Source organism: Prionailurus bengalensis, chromosome B3 (assembly GCF_016509475.1).
Source record: "Prionailurus bengalensis isolate Pbe53 chromosome B3, Fcat_Pben_1.1_paternal_pri, whole genome shotgun sequence".
In the NCBI taxonomy this organism is placed as follows: Eukaryota; Metazoa; Chordata; class Mammalia; order Carnivora; family Felidae; genus Prionailurus; species Prionailurus bengalensis.
This window is the reverse complement of record NC_057355.1, coordinates 3422723-3444024: the sequence shown is the minus strand read 5'-3', so window position 1 is coordinate 3444024 and position 21302 is coordinate 3422723. Positions and strand designations below refer to the sequence as shown.

At 39.6% G+C, this 21302-nt stretch overlaps 1 protein-coding gene across 2 annotated transcripts in view; it reads left to right on the top strand.

Moving 5' to 3' along the window:
* Nucleotides 1-21302, top strand: part of ADAMTSL3 (ADAMTS like 3) — a 348695-nt gene that overhangs the window by 165522 nt on the left and 161871 nt on the right. For both annotated transcript variants that reach the window (XM_043554621.1, XM_043554622.1), the window contains one exon: nt 17347-17421. In XM_043554621.1, coding sequence (XP_043410556.1) covers nt 17347-17421 — 75 coding nt within the window. The remainder of the gene's footprint in view (nt 1-17346; nt 17422-21302) is intronic.

Below are 21302 nucleotides of genomic sequence, written 5' to 3'. Positions count from 1 at the left end.
TAGCTCTAGAGGGGCACCTGGGTGGCTCAGTTGGGTAAGTGTCTGGCTCTTGATTTTGGCTCAGGTCATGATCTCACAGTGCATGGGTTCGAGCCCCACGTCGGACTCCGCACTGACAGCGTAGAACCTGCTTGGGATTCTCTGTCTCCCCCTCTCTCTGCCCCACCCCTCAAAATAAATAAATAAACATTAAAAAAAAAAGAACAGAAGGAGACATAAATGTGCAAGGTCCAGAAAAGTAACAAGTAAAATACCTGACAAAACAGTTTTGTCCAGCAGAAAAGCCAACCCACCAAATTAAGAAAATAAAAAAAAACAAAACAAAAAACCGGAGAGTGGGAGTGAGGTTGTCAAAGCGAACATAAAACTTCTTCTCTTTTCCCATATTACCGTGGAACGGATAGTTTAGGTTGGTGCAGTTCTAGTTGGACTTCACTGTGAAATAAACAATCTGCTATAAATTACAGTCCTTCTGGGCTGACCCCGATGTTTATTGATTAGTTAATATTGTGTGGACAGTTTATTTCCCGTACATCTTGCTACTTAGTGGAACTGCAGTCTGTAGCAGGAAATGAGACATACAAAAAATATGATGGAACAGCTGGGGTTGAGCACTTATGTGTGGGAGGGAAATCCGTGGAAGCAAATTTAATGGATCCTTAGGTCAGCCCCGAGATTGCAAAACAAGTGAAACCCATGAAACAGAAAGTCAGTCTGTGCTGCACAGGCTTCTGACGAGTGAGTTTGGGTTCACACAATTATACTTTGGTCTCACAGTAGAAGAGTTAAGAGTAACTTTTGGTTCTGACCTCAGCCCAAGTGCCTTGGAAATCTGTGATCTTGGCAAAGTCATTTCAACCTGAAAAAAAAAAAAAATCCAGTTCTCTGAACTGTAGAAAAGTTAATAAAAATTTTATTGTAACTGTATTAGAATAAAGGAGGTAATTTATCTCAAGTTACCTGGCATTCTGCCTTGGGGACGTAGTAAGTGCTCAGCGAAGTTTGAATAACTTACCCTTCCCCAGCCCTTCTGGTGGTTAGGTTCTCTTCTAAGCCCTGCGCGTAACTTACCTCATTGAACCTCCTCAAAACTCCCTTGAAACAAGTATGCTTATTATCCGTATTTTACAGATGCCTCTGAGGCTCAGAGAAGGCAGGAAACTTGCCCCAGGTCACACAGCAGTCCCAAGTGGCAGCACTGGTATTCCAACCCAGGTCATGTGGCCCCAGCACCTGTGACCCTGACCCCCATCCAGATGGCCTTTCCCGATAGTTTGTAGAGTAAACATAATGCAGGTGACATTTAATGTGTGACAAGAAGCAGCCCTGGGAAATGGCCCAGTGAGTAGCAGTGTGAAGGATCTTCTACTCCAAATTTAAGAGACACATATCCCGATTTCACTCATATGTGGAATTTGAGGCCCACGACAGATGAACATAGGGGAAAGGAAGCAAAAATAAGATAGAGACAGAGAGGGGGGCAAACCATAAGAGACTCTCAAAGACAGAGAACAAACTGAGGGTTGCTGGAGGGGAGGTGGGTGGGGGGATGGGCTAAATGGGGGATGGGCGTTGAGGAGGGCACCTGTTGGGACGAGCACTGGGTGTCACAGGTAAGCGATGGATCACTGGGTTCAACCCTTGAAGCCAAGACGACACTGTACGTTAACTAACTTGAATTTAAATGTGAAACACGTTTTGGAATAGTTCAAACACTGAAAACACTCAGCCAGAACCGGTAATCTGTCACCACCACCGCCGTCCCCACCACCACCAAATCTGAGTGCTCCCAGACGTGGACCTATTGCCATCATATTGTAGGATGGGACAGAGAAGGAGTCTTCCCTCCGTGCGCTATGTTCTCAACCATTGGATCCTATGCCATTAGAAGGTGTATGTTAAAGCGGCCTCCGAGTCAGATCTGATTGGTGGTCTCTTTTGCAAACTTGTGATAAGACGCGTTAAATGGTCTGTATGTAGCGTGCCCGGAAACACGAGGATCAGCTTGCTCCCACTGTACTTAGCCTCCTCCCTGCCGCACGATCTCCAGCTCTGGGTGGCTCCAGACTGAAGGGGAATTGACCAGGAGGACTGTGATAGACCAGACAGACAAAGCATGATTGCCGTATTTATATCAGAGCGAGTAGAATTTCAGGCAAAAAAGAAAATAACAAAGGTGAGTACTTTAGATCCATCGGTAATCAAAAATCAGTTTTCAAAATTGCAAACAAATTGCAATCAAATTGCAAAATTGCAAACAAATTGCAAACAAATGCCGTTCCGTCAAAATATATAAAGAAGAAAAAAAACCCTTTAAATGTGTAAGAAGAAATTGGAAGAAGTAACTACTATGAGAAACTTTGACACACAATGTAATTATTGTTACACGAACGGGTATTTCTGGACATTGCATTTGGAGGGAATATACTGTCTTTTCAAGCAGTTATGGGCCATTTAGAAAAACTGATTGTATGCTAGACTCCAGAGAAGATTGTGAAGAACGTCTCCGTAGAACAGAAACCACCCGAAGAGACCTCGCCCTGCAGCTGTGTGCAATCATGCCTTGCTGCCTCCTGTTCTAGAAGCACAAGGGTCTTTCTCTCCAGGGCTAATTAATCTCTCCATCTGTGTTCTGGATTCCAGCCCCTCTGCTTCCTCAGAGATCTCACGCCGCCCATGATCTCCTCTCTCTCCTCTATCCTCCCTCTCTTCCTTTCCCATCAGGGTTAAAAGAGACCCCAGATTTCTCCCACTTTAAATGCAAGTATAATTTTTTATCCGAGTATAATTAACACAAAGTGGTATATTTCAGGTGTACAATATAGCGATTCAACAGTTCTGTACACTTCTCAGTGCTCATCACGACAGGTGCACTCCGGGTCCCCATACCCTAGTTCACCCACCCACCCCCGCCTCCCTCCCCTCCGGTGGCCATCAGCGTGTTCTCTGTATTTTCGAATCTGGGTTATTTGTTTGTTTTGGTCCCTTTTCTTTGTTCGTTTGTTTTTCTTGAATTCTTGAATTCTTACATATGAATGAGATCATATGGTATTTGTCTTTCTCTGTCTGACTTGTTTTCATTTAGCGTGGCACTCTCCAGCTCCATCCACATGGTTGCAAATGGCAACATTTCATTCGTTTTTATGGCTGAGTAATATTCCATTGTATATACATCGCCTCTTCTTTATCCATTCATCAATCAATGGACGCTTGGGCTGTTTCCATATCTTGGCTATTGTAAACAGTGCCGCAGTAAACATAGGGGTGCGTATGTCTTTGCACATTAGTGTTTTCACTTCCTTTGGGTAAATACCCAGGAGTGGAATTAGTGAATTATATGGTAATTCTATTTTTAATGTTTGAGGAACCTCCACGCTGTTTTCCACAGTGCCTGCACCAGTTTGCATTCCCACCAACAGTTCACGAGGGTTCCTCCTTCTCCATACCCTCCCCGGTACTTGAGATTTCTTGTTTTTGATTTTCGCTGTTCTGACAGGTGCACAATCGTCTCTCACTGTGGGTTTAATTTGCATTTCCCTGAGGATGAGTGATGTCAAGCAAGTATAATTTTAACGATTGTGTGTGCATCACATATAAAAATACAGGTATTTTAAATTCTCCACATCTTCCGCTGCTACCCTAACCCTTCACCTACCTTTACTGACAGCTTTTGGCAAAACTGCTTATACTTCTGCTCTGCTCTTTCATTGTCGCTTCACTTCTCAAACCACAGCCTCCTGTGCCCGCTACTAATTGAAACTGCTTTTACAAAGCCCATTGACATTTTTTTTTCCTAGTGCTATGGACGTACTATTGTACTGTTGGTACCTCCCTCCTCAAAGTCCTCCATCGTACTAGACTTCTCGCTGCATTTCTGGTCAAAGGTAGAGCTCTGCCATTTCTGCAGGAAAGGTGAAGCCATGCTGACAAGTTTGTGACCGTGGCACAGGCCTCCCTTACTGTCATCAGGACCGGCGTCTCCCCTCTCTCCGCCCCATATCAGTGCTACGCACAGCAGGGTTCACAAGCGTGCAGAATCGGCACCCCTGGGAGGCTGCGAGATGGGCACATTCTTGAGTTCCACCCTTTGCTTCTGGGTGAGGATTTCAATGGCTGGGGCAGGAATCTGTACTTTAACAAGTCCTCCAGGTGCTTCTGGGAGGTACAACCCTATAAAAGTATCATCGAGACTTCCTCAGATGTATCGCGCTGTCCTGGAGAGTTACAGAAATGATAGGAGATTGCCCCTTGGGAGAAGGTGTTTAACACTGGAAGTACAGGTTTCTTTTCCCGTAATTCTAGGGACCTTAAGTCCTTAACACTGGATTATAGGTTGTCCCCCATCCCTAGCTGTCCCCTGTCCCGGCTGCCCTGCAATGCCCGCTTCTCTCCAAGGTTAGTACTGTGAACAACTGGGGATTCGTTGCCTTCTATGCAGCAGAACATTGTTCCCAGGTTTGAGCTCTTCTGGCTAAAATCACATGCCACGGGTTCTGGTCCGAAAGGTTTCACTTGAGTGTGTAACAGTCAGTGGGTGGTGGTTAGAGCACGCACGCACACACATGACGAATATCAGTAGTGCCAGCCCCTAAAGAATGGAATTGCTTTGGAGTTGGTGAGGTCATAGAGGGTGACTTACCTTCCAGAGTTTCTCCTTCTGTCCCTTTTCATATTTTTAGAAAAAAATATTCCTTAATGTTTTAACTAATTAATTAAATGATACCGTAATATTAATTAATGTTACCATGAGTTATTAATATATATTATACATAGTCACCAATTTCCCAGCACCCCAAGAAGAATACACAATAATATGGTAACATATCGGTGTTGTGACTGATTCATGACATGCTTACTTCCTTTGCCTGGATGCTGTAAATTTTGTACAGTACACAGATAGCACATTGTATATGCAATAAAAGTTTGTTCTGAAAATGCATGTAAATTAGAAGGCTTTCCCCGAGCTGACAGAAACCTATTCGGGCACATCACTTGGGCTGAGCACTCTTGCAAAATCTTTACGAGCTTAGGCTGTTGTGTCTTATGAGTCGTGTTTGTCCTGTGTGAATAACATAACACAGACCTTCATACACGTATGCATTTGAGAGCCATACAGAACCGATCATTAAATATAATTTTTTTTACAACTGAATTTTATCACTGAGGTTTTTCCTATTAGTTCTCAAAAGTCTGCTTTATCTTTTTAAAGTGATGGCCTAGGAAGATGTGCCATGATCTATTTAACCAGACTCGTATTAATGAACATTTAGGGTTTTTTCTTGGTTTTGCTATGCCTGTTCACCTTTGTACAAGTGTATCTTTGATTATATGTTTTTATTTTTCAAAGACACTGCTAATTTTTCCTCCCATAGGATTTACCATCATCCTCACAAACAGATTAAAATTTTTGAGAGCATTTCACTTTTACTAATGGGATAAGTGAAATGTATTTTGTTTTCAGTTTGCATTTCTGTGATTACCAGTGATTTGGGCATCTTTTCATAATCTTCTGGTCATTTTAATTCTTGGGGCACCTGGGGTGGCTCAGTCGGTTAAGCGTCTGACTTCAGCTCAGGTCACGATCTCATTGGTTCGTGAGTTCGAGCCCAGCGTCAGGCTCTGTGCTGACAGCTCAGAGTCTGGAGCCTGCTTCAGATTCTGTGTCTCCCTTTTTCTGTCCCTCCCCTGCTAACACTCTGTCTTTCTCTCAAAAATGAATAAACATTAAAAAATTTTTGTTTTAAAGAATCAAAAGATACGGGGCACCTCCATGGTTCAGTCGGTTGAGTGTCCCGAGTCTAGGTCCTTTCCCAGGTCATGATCTCAGGGTTGTGCGTTCAAGCCCCACATTGTGTATTATTGTCTTATTATTAATAGGCATTTTCTCCTATTTCTCCTTATGTTCCTATAGATTTTGCTTCATATATTTCAGTACCATTTATCTAAAGCACATATGAAGGTCATGATAGCTGAATTATTCCCTAGATTATTATGAAGTGCTCTTCCTTTAAATATTTAATGTGTTTTTCCCAGTTAAACTTTGTCTGACAATCATATCATGATTTCTGTTTTATTTTTTTATATATTTTCCAGGGTATTAAGTTTAAAATTTTTTTTTTCAACGTTTATTTATTTTTGGGACAGAGAGAGACAGAGCATGAACGGGGGAGGGGCAGAGAGAGAGGGAGACACAGAATCGGAAACAGGCTCCAGGCTCTGAGCTGTCAGCCCAGAGCCCGACGCGGGGCTTGAACTCACAGACCGCGAGATCGTGACCTGGCTGAAGTCGGACGCTTAACCGACTGCGCCACCCAGGCGCCCCTAAATCTTAGACCTTTATTCTTCTACATTGAGACTCTCTTAAAAAAAAATAACGTTTATTCATTTTTGAGAGACAGAGAGACAGAGCGTGAGTGGGGTAGGGCAAAGAGAGAGGAAGACACAGAACCCTAAGCAGGCTCCAGGCTCTAAGCTGTCAGCACAGAGCCTGGTATGGGGCTCAAACTCAGAACGGCGAGATCACAACCTGAGCTGAAGTCAGGTGCTTAACCGACTGAGCCACCCAGGCACCCCTAAATTAGGACTCTTTAAAAACGTAATCACAAAGCCATTATTATATCTAAAAATTAACACTAATCCCTTAATATCATCAAATATCCAGTCTGTGTTCACTTTTCTCAGATCATCTCATAAATATTATAGTTTACTTGTTCAGTTTAAATATGATTTCCTTTAGTTCTTTGAGCATATTTAAAATAGCTTGTTTAAGGTTTTTGTCTAAAATTCCAACTCTGGGCTTATATAGATACAGTTCCTATTGGTTGCTTTTTTTTAATTTAAAAAAAATTTTTTTTTTGTTTTTTTTCAACGTTTATTTATTTTTGGGACAGAGAGAGACAGAGCATGAACGGGGGAGGGGCAGAGAGAGAGGGAGACACAGAATCGGAAACAGGCTCCAGGCTCCGAGCCATCAGCCCAGAGCCCGACGCGGGGCTCGAACCCACGGACCACGAGATCGTGACCTGGCTGAAGTCGGACGCTTAACCGACGGCGCCACCCAGGCGCCCCTCCTATTGGTTGCTTTTATGTTTCCTGTGTATGAGCCATACTTTCTTTTTTTTTTTTGTAGGTCTTGTAACTTTTTGTTGGAAATTAGACATCTTCAATATAATGTTGCATATCTGGAAATCAAATTCTCCCCGCCCCACCCCACCCCAAGTGTGTCACTCTTGGTGGCTACTGTTTGTTTAGTGATTTTCTCAGACCCAATTTTGTGAGGTCTGTATCCTTTGTCCCATGTAGCTACTGAAGACTGTGCTCAGTTGGTTTAGTGGTCAACTAGTGATTGGATAGAGACTTAAAATGTCTGAAATCAACAAGTCTTTGCTGAAGGGCTCTGTGTATGTGTGGAGGCACAGTTCAACACTCAGCCAGACATCTGACAACTCTGTTATAACCTACACTTCCTTCTTGTCGCAGAGCCTCAAGATCAGCCAGGGGTGAGAACGTAGGGCCTTTTCAGGTCTTTTCTGAGTATACTCACAGCCCTGACGTGCACATAGCCCAGCCTGTATGTGTGGCCTTCTAGATTCCCAGGAATACGATGGAGCTTTCCAAAGCCCCCTGTGGACATCTCTATTTCTCCAGATTTCCCCTTGAAGCTTTTTGGATAGCTTATGGTTTTCTTCAGCTGTTATCTACCACCTTGGGCAGCCTCAATGTTAACAAATTGCCTCTGATTGTTTTGGACAAGCGCCCCTCAGGAAAAGGCTGTTTGTACTGGGCAGGCCCCTAGGTACGTAAAATAAAGACAGCTTTGTGAGTGAGGCCCTCCAGGGAACCACTGTGCAAGTCAAGCAATGACAGTTGAGAATTGGGGCTTTGAAGGAGCTCCAACCATATTCTGCCCCTGCAGCATCTTCCGGCATCTTCTGGGCTGCTGATTTTCACAGTGATAATGCTGTTGGTCTTTAAGGTTACAACAGAGGCTGAGAATGGGGAATATGGGAACAGGCAATTTAAAATGCCACAGAATTTGTGGTTCTTATCAGGGGATTTTCTTTAATCAATTTTTCTCAGATTTGAGCTCAGGCTTTGCTCTACAAGCCTTAAGTTACTTTCCAGAATTTTGAAACGATGAATTCTGACAGTTTTTTCCTAGTATTTTCATGAAAGAGTGACTTTCAGAGTCCTTACTCCATCATTTTTGCTTACGTATTCAAGTTAGTCTCTATATAAGGTCTGTATGTTGCATTTGGATGTTATGTCTCTTCGTTATTTTTTAATTAGAAGTATGTTCTTCTCTCTTTTTATTCTTAATTATGTTTAATTCATTTTTCATTATAAGCACACCCTTCTATTTTTTTCCCTTGAGATTTATGTGTTAAGGAAACTTTGTCTAACAGGTTTTCCCATAATCTATATTTTTCTCATTACATTTCCATGATGTGGTATATTATGTTCCTTTGCACTATACATTTCATGTGAATAGGTAGTTAGATGTAAAGGCTTGATCATATTCCGATGTATTTGCTTGTTCTGGTAAGAATAGTTTAAAGCTGGTGTTATGCATTTCCTATCACATCATATTAGGAGGCCCATGATGTATGGTTTTCTGTCTTATTGTGATGCTATAGCCATCAGTGATAATTAATGTATAAATGATAATATTATGTAAGTGCTTCATTTATCAGCTTGGATACTTCTATAAAGAAAAACTTCACCTTATAAACTATTTGGTTTCCCTGAAGTGTAATTCGTGTGGAAAGGCATGGTAAATGCATTATTCTTTTGTCTTTATTTACCATTTTTCAAAATAATGAGTTGGCTTGTAGCATCCTCAAAAAGTGACCAGTGATTTTTTTTTCCAGTGTTAGTATGAGCTTAAGGATTTAAACATATTTCATGTGATCCGCTCCATTGCAGTTATTATTCTTATTAATGTTCAATTGTCACATTTTTGCCCAGTTGGATACTCTTATGTTGATTCCCTTTCATGTAATTCCAGTTCGGTTCACATGACTCATGTCTTTGAGAGCTCCCATACTTTTGTTATTCCATAATGTTCTAGGATTATCTAGTTCATTTTCTGACCCAGACCTGGACGGAACCATTTCTTTAAAGACGCGCTGGTTCTTTTTAGTGGGAAATGGTATTTGGAGACACCATATGGATGCATGGGTGTTCATTGCTACTGAGTTGGTTAATATTTTTTGGATTTTCAGGAGACAGACTACGAATAAATACTAGGGTGTATGTATATATATGTAATATTGTATATTAATATATTAACCTTTTAATGAGTATAATATATTAGCTATAAAATATCATTATAGTATATAATTAAATATTAATTAAAATGCAGGAAAACAGTTTATTTAATATCAATGCTTTCTGAATTTTGGGGGAGTTATAGTGTTTTTCCCCAGTTTTATTGAAAAGTAAATGGCAAACATCACTGTATAGGTTTGAACCATACAACATGACTTACATATTTTGTGAAATGATTACCATAGAGGTTTAGCTAACATTCATCTTCTCATATGGATACAATAAAAAGAAAAGAAATAAGAAAAGGAAAAAGGAAAAAAAAATTCTCCTTGTGATGAGAAAATTTCTCCTATATGTTCTATATCACGGTTAGCTATCGTCATCATGCTGTACATTACATCCCTAGTCTTAAATTTCTTGGAAATGGAAGCTTGTACCTTTTGATCACTTTCTTCCAATTCCCCCTCCCCTCTCCCTCTGTCTCTGGTAATCACAAGTTGGATCTCTTTGTCTATGGATTTGTTTTTTGTTTTGTTTTGTTTTTAGACTCCGCATATGAGTGGAATCATACAGTATTTTTTCTACATCTGACTTATTTCATTTAGCATTATGCCTTCAGGGTCCACCCATATTCTTGCAGATGGTAGGATTTCCGCATTTTTTATGGCTGAATAATATTCCAGTGTGTATATGTGTGTGTACACACATACATTTATATAGACATAGACATAGACATAGACATAGACATAGGCATAGCTTGACTTATATCTGTTCATCTATTGATTTCCATGTTTGACTTTTGTAAATAATGCTGCAGTGCTCATGCAGGTGCAGATATCTTTCTGGGTTAGTGTTTTCATTTCCTTTGGATATATTCCCAGAAGTGGAGTTGCTAGATCATATAATTGTTCTAGTTTTAGTTTTTTGAGGATCCTTCATACTGTTTTCCATGGTAGGTGTTACAATTTATAATCCCACCAACAGTGCAGAAGGGTTTCCTTTTATCCACATCTGTGCCAGCATTTGTTATCTCTTGTCTTTTTATTCCAGCCATTCTGACAGGCATGAGGCGATGGCTCATTGTAGTTTTAATTTGTATTTTTCTGATGGCCAGGAGTGTTGAGAATCTTTTCAAGTACCTATTGGTCTTTCATATATCTTCTTTGGAGATATGACTATTCATATCTTTTGCCCATTTTAAAATTGGGTTTTTATTTGTTTGTTTTGCTATTGAGTTGTATGAATTCATTATAAATTTTGGATATTAACCCCTTATTAGATATATGGTTTGCAAGTATATTTCCCATTCCATAGGTTGTCTTTTCACTTTGATGATGGTTTCTTTTGCTATGCAAAACCTTTTTAGTTTGATGTAGTCCCATTTGTGTATATTTTATTTTATTGCTTGTGCAATAAAAATGTTGACAAGACCCATGTCAAGGAGCATCTATTCCTATGTTTTTTTCCAGAGTTTCCTGGTTTCCCATTTAAATCTCTTACATTTAAATCTCTAATTCATTTCAGGTTAATTAAAAAAATAATGTTTATTTTTGAGAGAGAGAGACAGAGATCAAGCAGGGGAGGGACAGAGAGAAAGGTGGGGAGACACAGAATCCAAAGCAGGCCCCAGGCTCTGAGCTGTCAGCACAGAGCCTGAGGCGGGGCTCGAACTCGCAATCTGTGAGATGATGACTTGAACTGAAGTTGGATGCTTAACCAACTGAGCCACCCAGGTGCCCCATTTCAGGTTAATTTTTGTTAATGGTGTAAGATATCGGTCCAGTTTCATTCTTTTATGTGTAAAAATCCCATTATTCCAACACGTTTATTGAAGAGACCATCTTTGCTCCGTTGAGTATCCTGGGCTCCATTGTCAAGTATTAGTTGACTGTATGTGCTTGGGTTTATTTCTGGGCTCTTCATACTTTATGTTGGTCTGTTTGTGTTGTTGTTATTATATACCACACTGGTTTTTTTGGTTTTTTTTTAATTTTTTTTTTTCTTCAACGTTTATTTATTTTTGGGACAGAGAGAGACAGAGCATGAACGGGGGCGGGGCAGAGAGAGAGGGAGACACAGAATCAGAAACAGGCTCCAGGCTCTGAGCCATCAGCCCAGAGCCTGACGCGGGGCTCGAACTCCCGGACCGCGAGATCGTGACCTGGCTGAAGTCGGACGCTTAACTGACTGCGCCACCCAGGCGCCCCTATACCACACTGTTTTAATAAGTGTAGCCTTTTAAGTCTAGCTTTGAAATCCAAAAGTTTGATGCCTCCTGCTGTGTTCTTCCTTCTCAGGATTTCTTTGGCTATTTACGGTCTTTTGTGGTTCCATGTAAATTTTAGGACTATTTTTTCTACTTGTGTAAAAAATGCTGTTGGAATCTTAAAGGGATTGTATCAAATCTATAGATGGCCTTTGGTAGTATTGACATCTTAACAATACTAATTCTTCCAGCCCATGAACTTAAGATGCCTTTAGATGTATATGTATCTTCAGTTTCTTTCACCATGGTCTCGCAGTTTTCAGAGTAGAGATCTTTCACCTCCTTAGTTAAATTGATTCCTAAGTATTGTTTTTGATGCTATGGTAAATGAGATCAATTTCTTTACTTTTTTTCAGATTTACTTTTAGTGTATAGAAATGCTATTGATTTTTGTATGCTAATTTTGTATATTGCAACTCTACTGAATTTGTTATTAGATCAACATGTTTTTGGTCATGTCTTTGGATTTTCGAGATAGTTGACACTTGAACAGCAATGGGTTTGAACGGCATGGGTCCACTTATATGTGCATTTTTGTTTTGATAAATACAGTCCAGTCCTGTAAATGTATTTCCTCTTGCTATGATTTTCTTAATATTTTCTTTTCTTGAGCTTACTTTATTGTAAGAATGTAGTGTATAATACATGTATCATACAAAATATGCATTCATCAACTGTTTATGTTTTTGGTAAGGCTTCTGGTCAAGAGTAGGCTATTAGCAGTTCAGTTTTTGAGGAAGTTATAGGCAGATTTTTGATGGCGTGAGTGATTGGTGTCCCTAATCTCTGCATTGTTCAAGGGTCTTTATGTAAAATCATGTCACTTGCAAATAGAGACAATTTTACTTCTTCTTTTCCAATTGTGATACCTGTTATCTCTTTCTTGCCTTGCTACTCCAGCTAGCACTTCCAGTGCTGTGTTGAATACAAGTGGTGAGAATGGGAATGTCTGTGTTGTTCCTGATCTTAGAGGAAAAGCTTTCAACCTTTCACCATTGAATGTGATGCTAGCTGTGGGCTTGTCATATATTGCCTTTAATATGTTGAGATATGTCCCTTCTATCCCTAATTTGTTAAGAGTTTTTATCATGAGTGGATGTTGAATTTGTTAGATGCATTTTCTCTGTTTCTATTGAGATGATCATATCATTCTTTTCGTTTATTCTGTTAATGTGATGTATCACATTGATTGTATATCGAACCATCCTTGCATCCTAGGAAAATAAATCCCGCGTGATTTTGGTGAATGATCATTTTAACATGCTGCTGAATGTGGTATGCTAGTATTTTGTTGACAATTTTTTCATCTATATTCTTCAGGAATATTGACCTGTAATGGATTTTTCTTCTTGAATTTTTACTTAGACAATTTATAAATAATGGCATTAAAAATTTTTCTTTCCAATATATATTTTTATATGTTATTTGTTTTCTAATTACATTGAGTAAGAAAGTGATCCCCAGAAGAGTATGGAAAAAATGGTGACGATAATCCTCATTTTGTTCCTGACTACATGGAAATAATTCTAATGTTTCACCACTAAGTCTGCTCATGCTTCTGATTCTTTATTAAATTAAGGATGCTTCCTTCTATTCCTGGCTTTAGTAGGAATCTTATAATGTAGGCTGAATTTCATCAGATACCTTCTGATATTCATTTAATGATCATAACATTTAACTTTTTTGATCTCTTAATATAACCAATTATATTAACAAGTATTTATCATGTTAAATCAATGGTTTTCAGCATATATTCTGTTTAGTCATGGTACATAATTCTTGTGATACAATCTGTAATTAATTTGCTTTGCTTTAGTTTTTATTTTTATATCTATGATCATAAATAAGATTTGGTTCATCTGTTAATTTTTGTGCTGTGTTTGGTTTGGGTATCTGAGTTATTTTAGTTATATATTACTGAGAACCTTTCCATCTTCTTTTTTTTTTAATTTTTTTAACGTTTATTTATTATTGAGAGACAGAGAGAGACAGAGCATGAACATGGGAGGGACAGTGAGAGGGGAAGACACAGAATCTAAAGCAAGCCCCAGGCTCTGAGCTGTCAGCATAGAGCCCGGTGCAGGACTCGAACCCACAAACTGCGAGATCATGACCTGAGCTGAAGTCAGACGCCCAACAGACTCCACCCAGGTGCCCCTCAGTCTTCTTTTTATGTGCAATGTACCTATTTACTTAAGGTTTTCCAAAACTCATCCAGTAAAACTTTTTGGCCCTGGTCCTTTTTTTTCCTTTCCAGTTTCTAATCTTCTTTTGTAAAAAATGTTACTAGCTTTATAATATTGTATTTGAAAAGTAACTCTTCAGTACATTGCCATTATACAAAAGTAAAAAAATACAGAACTATGGTCTTCTTCAGTAATTTCTGGAACTTTCATCCCTTTCCCCAGTTAACCACTGTCAAACAGTTTGGTGAAAACTCTTCCATGAATTTAAAGGATTAAATAATTAAAATCGCACTCTGTTATTTTCTGATATGCAATTGCACAGTGCTATGCATTCTCATATTATTATGTTTATACCATGTTATTCCATGTATCCATATACAACACAATGTATTATAATATATACATGTATATATTGCTATAAGTTACATATACACGGGGGCGCCCGTGGGTGGCTCAGTTGGTTGCGTGTCTGACTTTGGCTCAGGTCATGATCTCACAGTTTGTGCGTTTGAGCCCCACATCGGGCTCTGTGCTGACAGCTCAGCCTGGAACTGTTTCCGATTCTGCGTCTCCCTCTCTCTCTCTCTGCCCCTCCCCTGCTCATGCTCTGTCTCTCTCAAAAATAAATAAACATTAAAAAATTAAAAAAAATTACATATACATGAGAATGCAATACTTAAACACAGGTACTTTATAATGAGTTTGTGTCTTACACATTTTTAATGTGGTAAATTATGCATAACCTACAATTGATCATGTTAATCATTTTTTAATTTTTTTTAATGTTTACTTATTTTTGACACAGAAAGAGACAGAGCATGAGTGGGGGAAGGGCAGAGAGAGAGGGAGACACAGAAGCAGAAGCAGTCTCCACGCTCTGAGCCATCAGCACAGAGCCTGATGCAGGGCTTGAACCCACAAGCTGTGAGATCATGACCTGAGCAGAAGTTGGATGCTTAACCAACTGAGCCACCCAGGCTCCCCAGTCATGTTAATCATTTTTAAGCGTATCGTTCAGTGGCATTAAATACGTTCACGTTGGTGTGTAACCATTATTACCACCATCTGTCTCCAGCCTTTTTTATCTTGCAAAACTGAAAGTCTGTACCCACTAAACAAACAAGAACTCTCCATTGTCTCCTACCCCAACTCCTGACACCCACCATTCTCCTTTCTGTCTCTGTGAACTTGCCTACTCATACGAATGGAATTATACAATATTTATCCTTTTGTGACTGGCTTATTTCACGTAGCATAACATCTTTGTGGTTCATCCGTGTTACACAGCATGTGTCAGAATTGCCCCCTTTAAGAACGAATACTATTCCATTATATGTATTTACCACGTGGTGTCTTTCCACTCATCTGTGGATGGACACTTGGGTTGCTTCCGCCTTTGACTATTGTAAATAATTTTGTAAACACGGGTATGCAAGTCTCTGTCTGAATCCCTGCTTTCAGTTCTTTGGGGTTTGAACCCAGACATGGAATTGCTGTATCATGTGGTTGTTCTGTATATAATATTTTGAGGAACTGTTCCTTCTGGTGGTAGAACCATTTTATATTCCCACCAATGGTTCATGGGTATTCCGATTTCTCCTCATCCTAAGGATTATTTTCTGGTTTTATTTTATGTTTTTTTTTTTTATAATGGCCATCCTAATAGGTATGAAGTGGGATCTCATTGTGGTTTTGCTTTGCATTTCCCTAAAGAGTAGTGATGTTGAGCATGTTTTTATGCACTTAATGGCCATGTGTATATTCTCTTTAGAGAAATGTCTGTTCCAGTCCTTTGCTCGTTTTTACGTTGGGTTGGTTGTTCATTGTTGAGTTGTACAAGTTCTTCATATGTTCTGGATATTAACCCCTTATCTGATATGTGATTTGTAAATATTTTCTCCCGTTCCGTTTTTACTCTTGTTCATAGTATCCTCTGATGCACAAAAGTTTAATTGTGATATAGTCCAATTTATTTGTTTTTATTTGTTGCCTGTGCTTTTGGTGTCTTATCCAAGAAATCATTGCCCACATATATTGTTTTTTAGCTTCCCTTTTTTAGTCATCAGTATGTATGTTGGCTTTAATTCCACATCAAGTCCTATAGCTTCTTATCTTTACTTTTATCAGGTGTAGAGTATCCCTGAGTATGTGTGTATCACTGTTTGTTTCACCTCTCCCCTTAATAGTGGACATTTAAATAGTGTTCATTGTTTTGTTTTGTTTTGTTTTGCACCTATGTATATTAGGAACAAACAAACAAAATCTGGAAAGAATATTTATCCAAGTGTTAGAGGTGATAATCTCTGGGCAGCAGGATTAGAAATGGTTTTATCTCCTTACTTGTTTGCATTTTTTTCAATTTTCCGTAATAAACAGGTATTTTTATGTAATGAAAACTTACAGACAAGTCAGCAAACATAGTAACATCCTTTGATCCAACCATTTTGTCCCAGCATTTATAAAAAAAAAAACAAATGTGTTCTCTGGAAGTTACACAAAAACAGTATGTGCTCCAAGTAATTCATATCAATGATAACAGGCTAATATCGTGGAGTAACAGACTTAATGTTCAAATGGGGGACTGCTGGGGTAAAATTTTATACATGAGCCCAGATTATCATGTAGCCGTGAGAATTAATTTCAGAGTGCGTAACAGCATGGAAGAAAAGAACATCTCTAAAGACTGGGATAAAGACACAAGGTGATTACCTAGGCGAGGGATCTTCAGACTTTTTTCTGTGAAGGGCTAGATAGTAGAGAGATTAGGCCTGTGAGCCTTGCTCTCTCGCTTACAACCACCCAATCCTGCCTTTGTGGGTAAAGGACATAAGTGAATGAGTGTGGCCAGGCTTAGCCCGAGGGCCCTAGTGTGTGGACCACCCCCCATCAGAGCACTTGAACGAGGCCTGGAGATGGAGGCTGAACAGGTGGTACCATTGATTTTAAACTTTAATTTAGTCTTTTAAAAATGCATTTAAGGGGCACCTGGGGGGCTCAGTTTGTTCAGCATCCAACTTCGGCTCAGGTCATGATCTCGTGGTTCTTGGGTCTGGGCCCTGTTTTGGGCTTTGTGCTGACGGCTCAGAGCCTGAAGCCTGTTTTGGATTCTGTGTCTCCCTCTCTCTCTCTGCCCCTCCCCTGCCTGTGCTCTTTCTCTTTCCCCCTCAAAAATAAATAAACATTAAAAAAAAGTTTTAGGGATGCCTGGGTAGCTCAGTCGGTTAAGTGTCCGACTTCAGATCAGGTCATGATCTCACAGTTCGTGAGTTCAAGCCCTGCCTTGGGCTCCACACTGGATGGTGCAGAGCCTGCTTGGGATTCTCTCTCTCTCTGTCTCTCTCTGTCTCTCACTGCTCCTCCCCAACTCTTTCTCTCTCTCTCTCTCTCTCTCTCTCAAAATAAATAAATAATAACTTAAAAAAATTCTTAATGCATTTAGATAAAATTATGAGTAGTATTAATATGCCTTCCACACAGTAAGTGCTTTCCAGAGATTGCTTGATAATAAGACAAAAATGTGGTTAAAGAACCCTTTGCAAATACCCCCAGTTTTCACTGACTTGCTTATGTTGTTAGGCCTTCCACGCACAAGGTTTACTGTATTTGTCTTGTGTTCTTTCCCAGGGGAAGAAAATGTGATTGCTGTTCCTTTAGGCAGTCGAAGTGTAAGAATCACACTGAAAGGACCGGCCCATCTTTGTAAGTACAATTTAATCTTGACATGTTTTTATTTCCTGATAGTTTATGTAGCCAAAACAAAAATCTTCCATTGTGTTCTCAGGTAGGTAGGCAGACGTCTCAAGGATTTTGCCAACCACTCTGAAATCGTCTCCATCACTAGGGAATGATCAATACCCTGAATTTTTCTGTTCTCCTGCCCCAGTGCACGGAAATATACCAGTCGGAATTAATCCCCTTGTGGGAGAAGAAATGGAGTTACAATGAGGATAAACTATTTTTACATGGAGATCAGAATGGGGTTCAAGAGTTTTCTAGAAATTTCAACAGTTTGGGACAAAAAGAATGTTTTTAAACACAGAACCATGTCAGTGATTATGGCTGAAAAGTATAAGCTTTGTTGCTAGCACATCACAACATCGGGTCCAGGGGCTGCGAGAGTAAACACTGGTTTCCCAGAATACTGAGTTTGAAATGATAGAAGATGGCCGCTATATTGTTTCTTTGGCCAAAGTCAGATGCCATCTCCTCTGTCTTTGTCTTCTGTTCTCTTAGGACCTCAAAGAACAGGAAATACCAAAGTTTGCTTCTTTCCCAAGGTCTCCTTGTGGCCAGAGGCAGGACTTCCTCAGTCTTATTCTCAGGAGAATGGGTTTGTGCCAAGACTGGCTCCCTGGCCTTGAGGAAGCTTACTGAGTTCAGCAATCTCTTTCCTTAAAAGTACAAACCAGTATTTATAACTATTTTGAAGGTACACAAATCAAGGTCCACTGGATCCAAGTGCTACACAGTTTTTGCCATTTTTGTTCCGAGCCGCTGTCCTAGATTTTTGATTATAAAATTTTCTCTGGGCCACAAGCATCTTACATCTTTGGTAGCTTTTAAATGTGTGTGTGTGTGTGTGTGTGTGTGTGTGTGTGTGTGTGTGTGTGTGTATTTTGAATTCATTCAAACCAGAAATGTTCTCTGAGAAAAGGTGATGTCAAAATGTTTAAGTAAACATGTTTAAGATCACCAGTAATATAGATTAAAATCTTGAAAAGAAAAAAACCCGAGAAATTCTGCAGTACATTATGATCTAAATCAGAGAAGCAACAGAATGTCTTTGGGGCAGTAAGGGCGAATAATTGTTTGAAAGGGTTTTTTTTTTTTTTACCCTTAACTTCATTTTATGAATTATGGCCAGAAGAGTGTGACCAATATTTTTTAACTAAAATACCAAAATGTTTACAGTCATATAATGGTTACTTTATTCAAGGCTTTCTCTGCAAGGAAGCATCACAACATTCTCTCAGCTTCTTTTTAAAATGGCTTACAGCCTAGAGCTCTTGATGAGAGTAAATCTTCATCCTCACAAATGTGAACTTGGTTTTTTGAAAACAGGTAAAAATCGTTCAGATCCAAGTTTTGTGGATCATTTGAGGGATCCCATTGTGACATACAATTCTGGATTCAAAACTACAAAGTGCTGAGTGTTAATAGTAGCGTTATTCGTAATAACCATAAAGTGAAACCAGCCCAAATGTCCATCACCTGATGGATGGATAAATAAAATGTGGCGTATGCAGAACATTACTTTGCTGTAGCAGACAACGAAGGACCGACCTATGCTACAATGTGGATGGCCGTTGAAAGCATGTGAAAGAAGCCAGATGCTAAGGGCCACATATTATATGATTCCATTTATGTCTAATGTCCACAGTAAGCAAATCTATGGAGACAGAAAGGAGACTGATGGTTGCCTGGGGCTTGGGGGAGTCAGATTCGTGGGGAGATGGGGGCATGACTGCTCGTGGGTACAGGATTTCCTTTGGGATGACAAAAAATGTTCTAAACTTAGATCATGGTGATGTTTTCACAACTCTGTGAATGTACTGAAATCGTTAAACTACAGTTCAAATGGGCGGATTTTATGGCATGTGGATTTTATGGCATATCAAAAAGATGTTTAAAAAATCTTCAGCAACTGGGCCCAATTTTCTCATGATGCTCAAGGCAGTTCCCCAAAATTCAGCTGCGAAAAGCAAAAATGGGTTTGTAACTTCCAAAACCAGAATAGGTAGATGGTAAACAGAATAAGTAAAAATGAATACTTTGAGGGAAAATATTCATTTACATGCAAATATGTTCTGGCATACTAAATATAACTTTATACTCAAAACTGGCACTGTTCCAAGAACAGGGCTCAAAAATGTTCCCATTTCTCCCAAGGTGACAGAGCTGTTGTTTGGAACATTTCTCCTTCTGAACAGTCTTGCAATTGACTCTGGAAGGGTTTCTGAAAGTTCTCGTTCTCTGCTGACGATTAGAACTGGCTTCGTTTACAAAGGATTTAGTTAGCATTTCTGAACAGCTAAATATAGAAGTGGTTTTATTTTCTTGATTTACACAACTGTTTTCTTAATTTTTTATTTGAAACAAAGATACATTCCTGAAATAAAGCTTACTTTGCTGACATAAATCATTCTTTGAAGATCGGCATTAACTACAACCTTCCAAAAGGCTACATCATTAAGAACTGAGAACACTCAGTAATGTTAATGTCAGTCTCTTTGCTGTGGAATGGAATTTAATTACAGAATGTCTGCCTTACCTACTGCCTAGAGGTGTTCAGATCCTAAATTTCCAGTCCTGTCCAAAGCCTGGCCCCAACATAGTCCCCCATTTCCCTAAAACATCAAAAATGGAAGCAATAAGAGGATTCCTGGGAAGGAGATTTTATTATAGCAAAGCTTTGGCCTTAAATGTGTTTGACTAGCAGTAAATGTGAGAAGGCATGGTGCCATAAACTGAAAACCTGCATTATTGGTAAAAAGAATCATTTTTGACCATGTGTAGACATGTACAGTTGACCTTGAACAATGTGGGGGTTAAGGGCACCAACCCCTGCACAGTGGAGAATCTACGTAAAACTTTTGACTCCCCCCGGATTGAACCACCAACAGCCTATTGTTGAGCAGAAGCCCTACTGGCAACTTAAATAGTCAGTTAACACATATTTTATATATTATGGTTTTTTTTTTAATTTTTTTTTTCAACGTTTATTTATTTTTGGGACAGAGAGAGACAGAGCATGAACGGGGGAGGGGCAGAGAGAGAGGGAGACACAGAATCGGAAACAGGCTCCAGGCTCCGAGCCATCAGCCCAGAGCCTGACGCGGGGCTCGAACTCGCAGACCGCGAGATCGTGACCTGGCTAAAGTCGGACGCTTAACCGACTGCGCCACCCAGGCGCCCCAGTATATTATCTGTTTTAAATACAGTATTCTTACAATAAGGTCAGCCAGAGAGAAGAAAATGTGATTAAGAAAGTCTTAAGGAAGAGAAAACACATGGACAGTACTGGGACTGTGTTTCTTGAAAATAAATCCCTGTTATCAGTGGACCTGTGCGGTTCAAACCCGTGTTGTTAAAGGGTCGACTCTAAAAATACAAGCGTAGATGCATAGTGACCAAAGGAAACGACTAGTGAGTCTGGTCGCATGTACTCTGAATGCAGCACTACTCGAAACCTAAGTTTGATGTATTTCTGACTGCCATAGCTGTGTGAACGCTCAGTATGTTTACCTAACAGGACTTTAGTGGCCTTGGAATTTAAGGAGACCTTTTGAGGATGGTTAGTAGAAGGCTAACCTCTTTTGAAAGAGAGATGCCTGGACTGGTGCTTCTCCGTGCACACCCTTCCGCTGGAAGCAGCTAGAAGCTTCCATCATCTTTGTAGATATCTCTCTGATAAACAACTGGAATGAATCAGAATATTTATTTATTTATTTATTTATTTATTTATTTATTTATTTATTATTTTTTAGATGTTTATTTATTTTGAGAGAGAGACAGTGTGAACAGGGGAAGGGCAGAGAGAGAGAGAGAGAGAGAGAGAGAGAGAGAGAGAGAGAATCGGA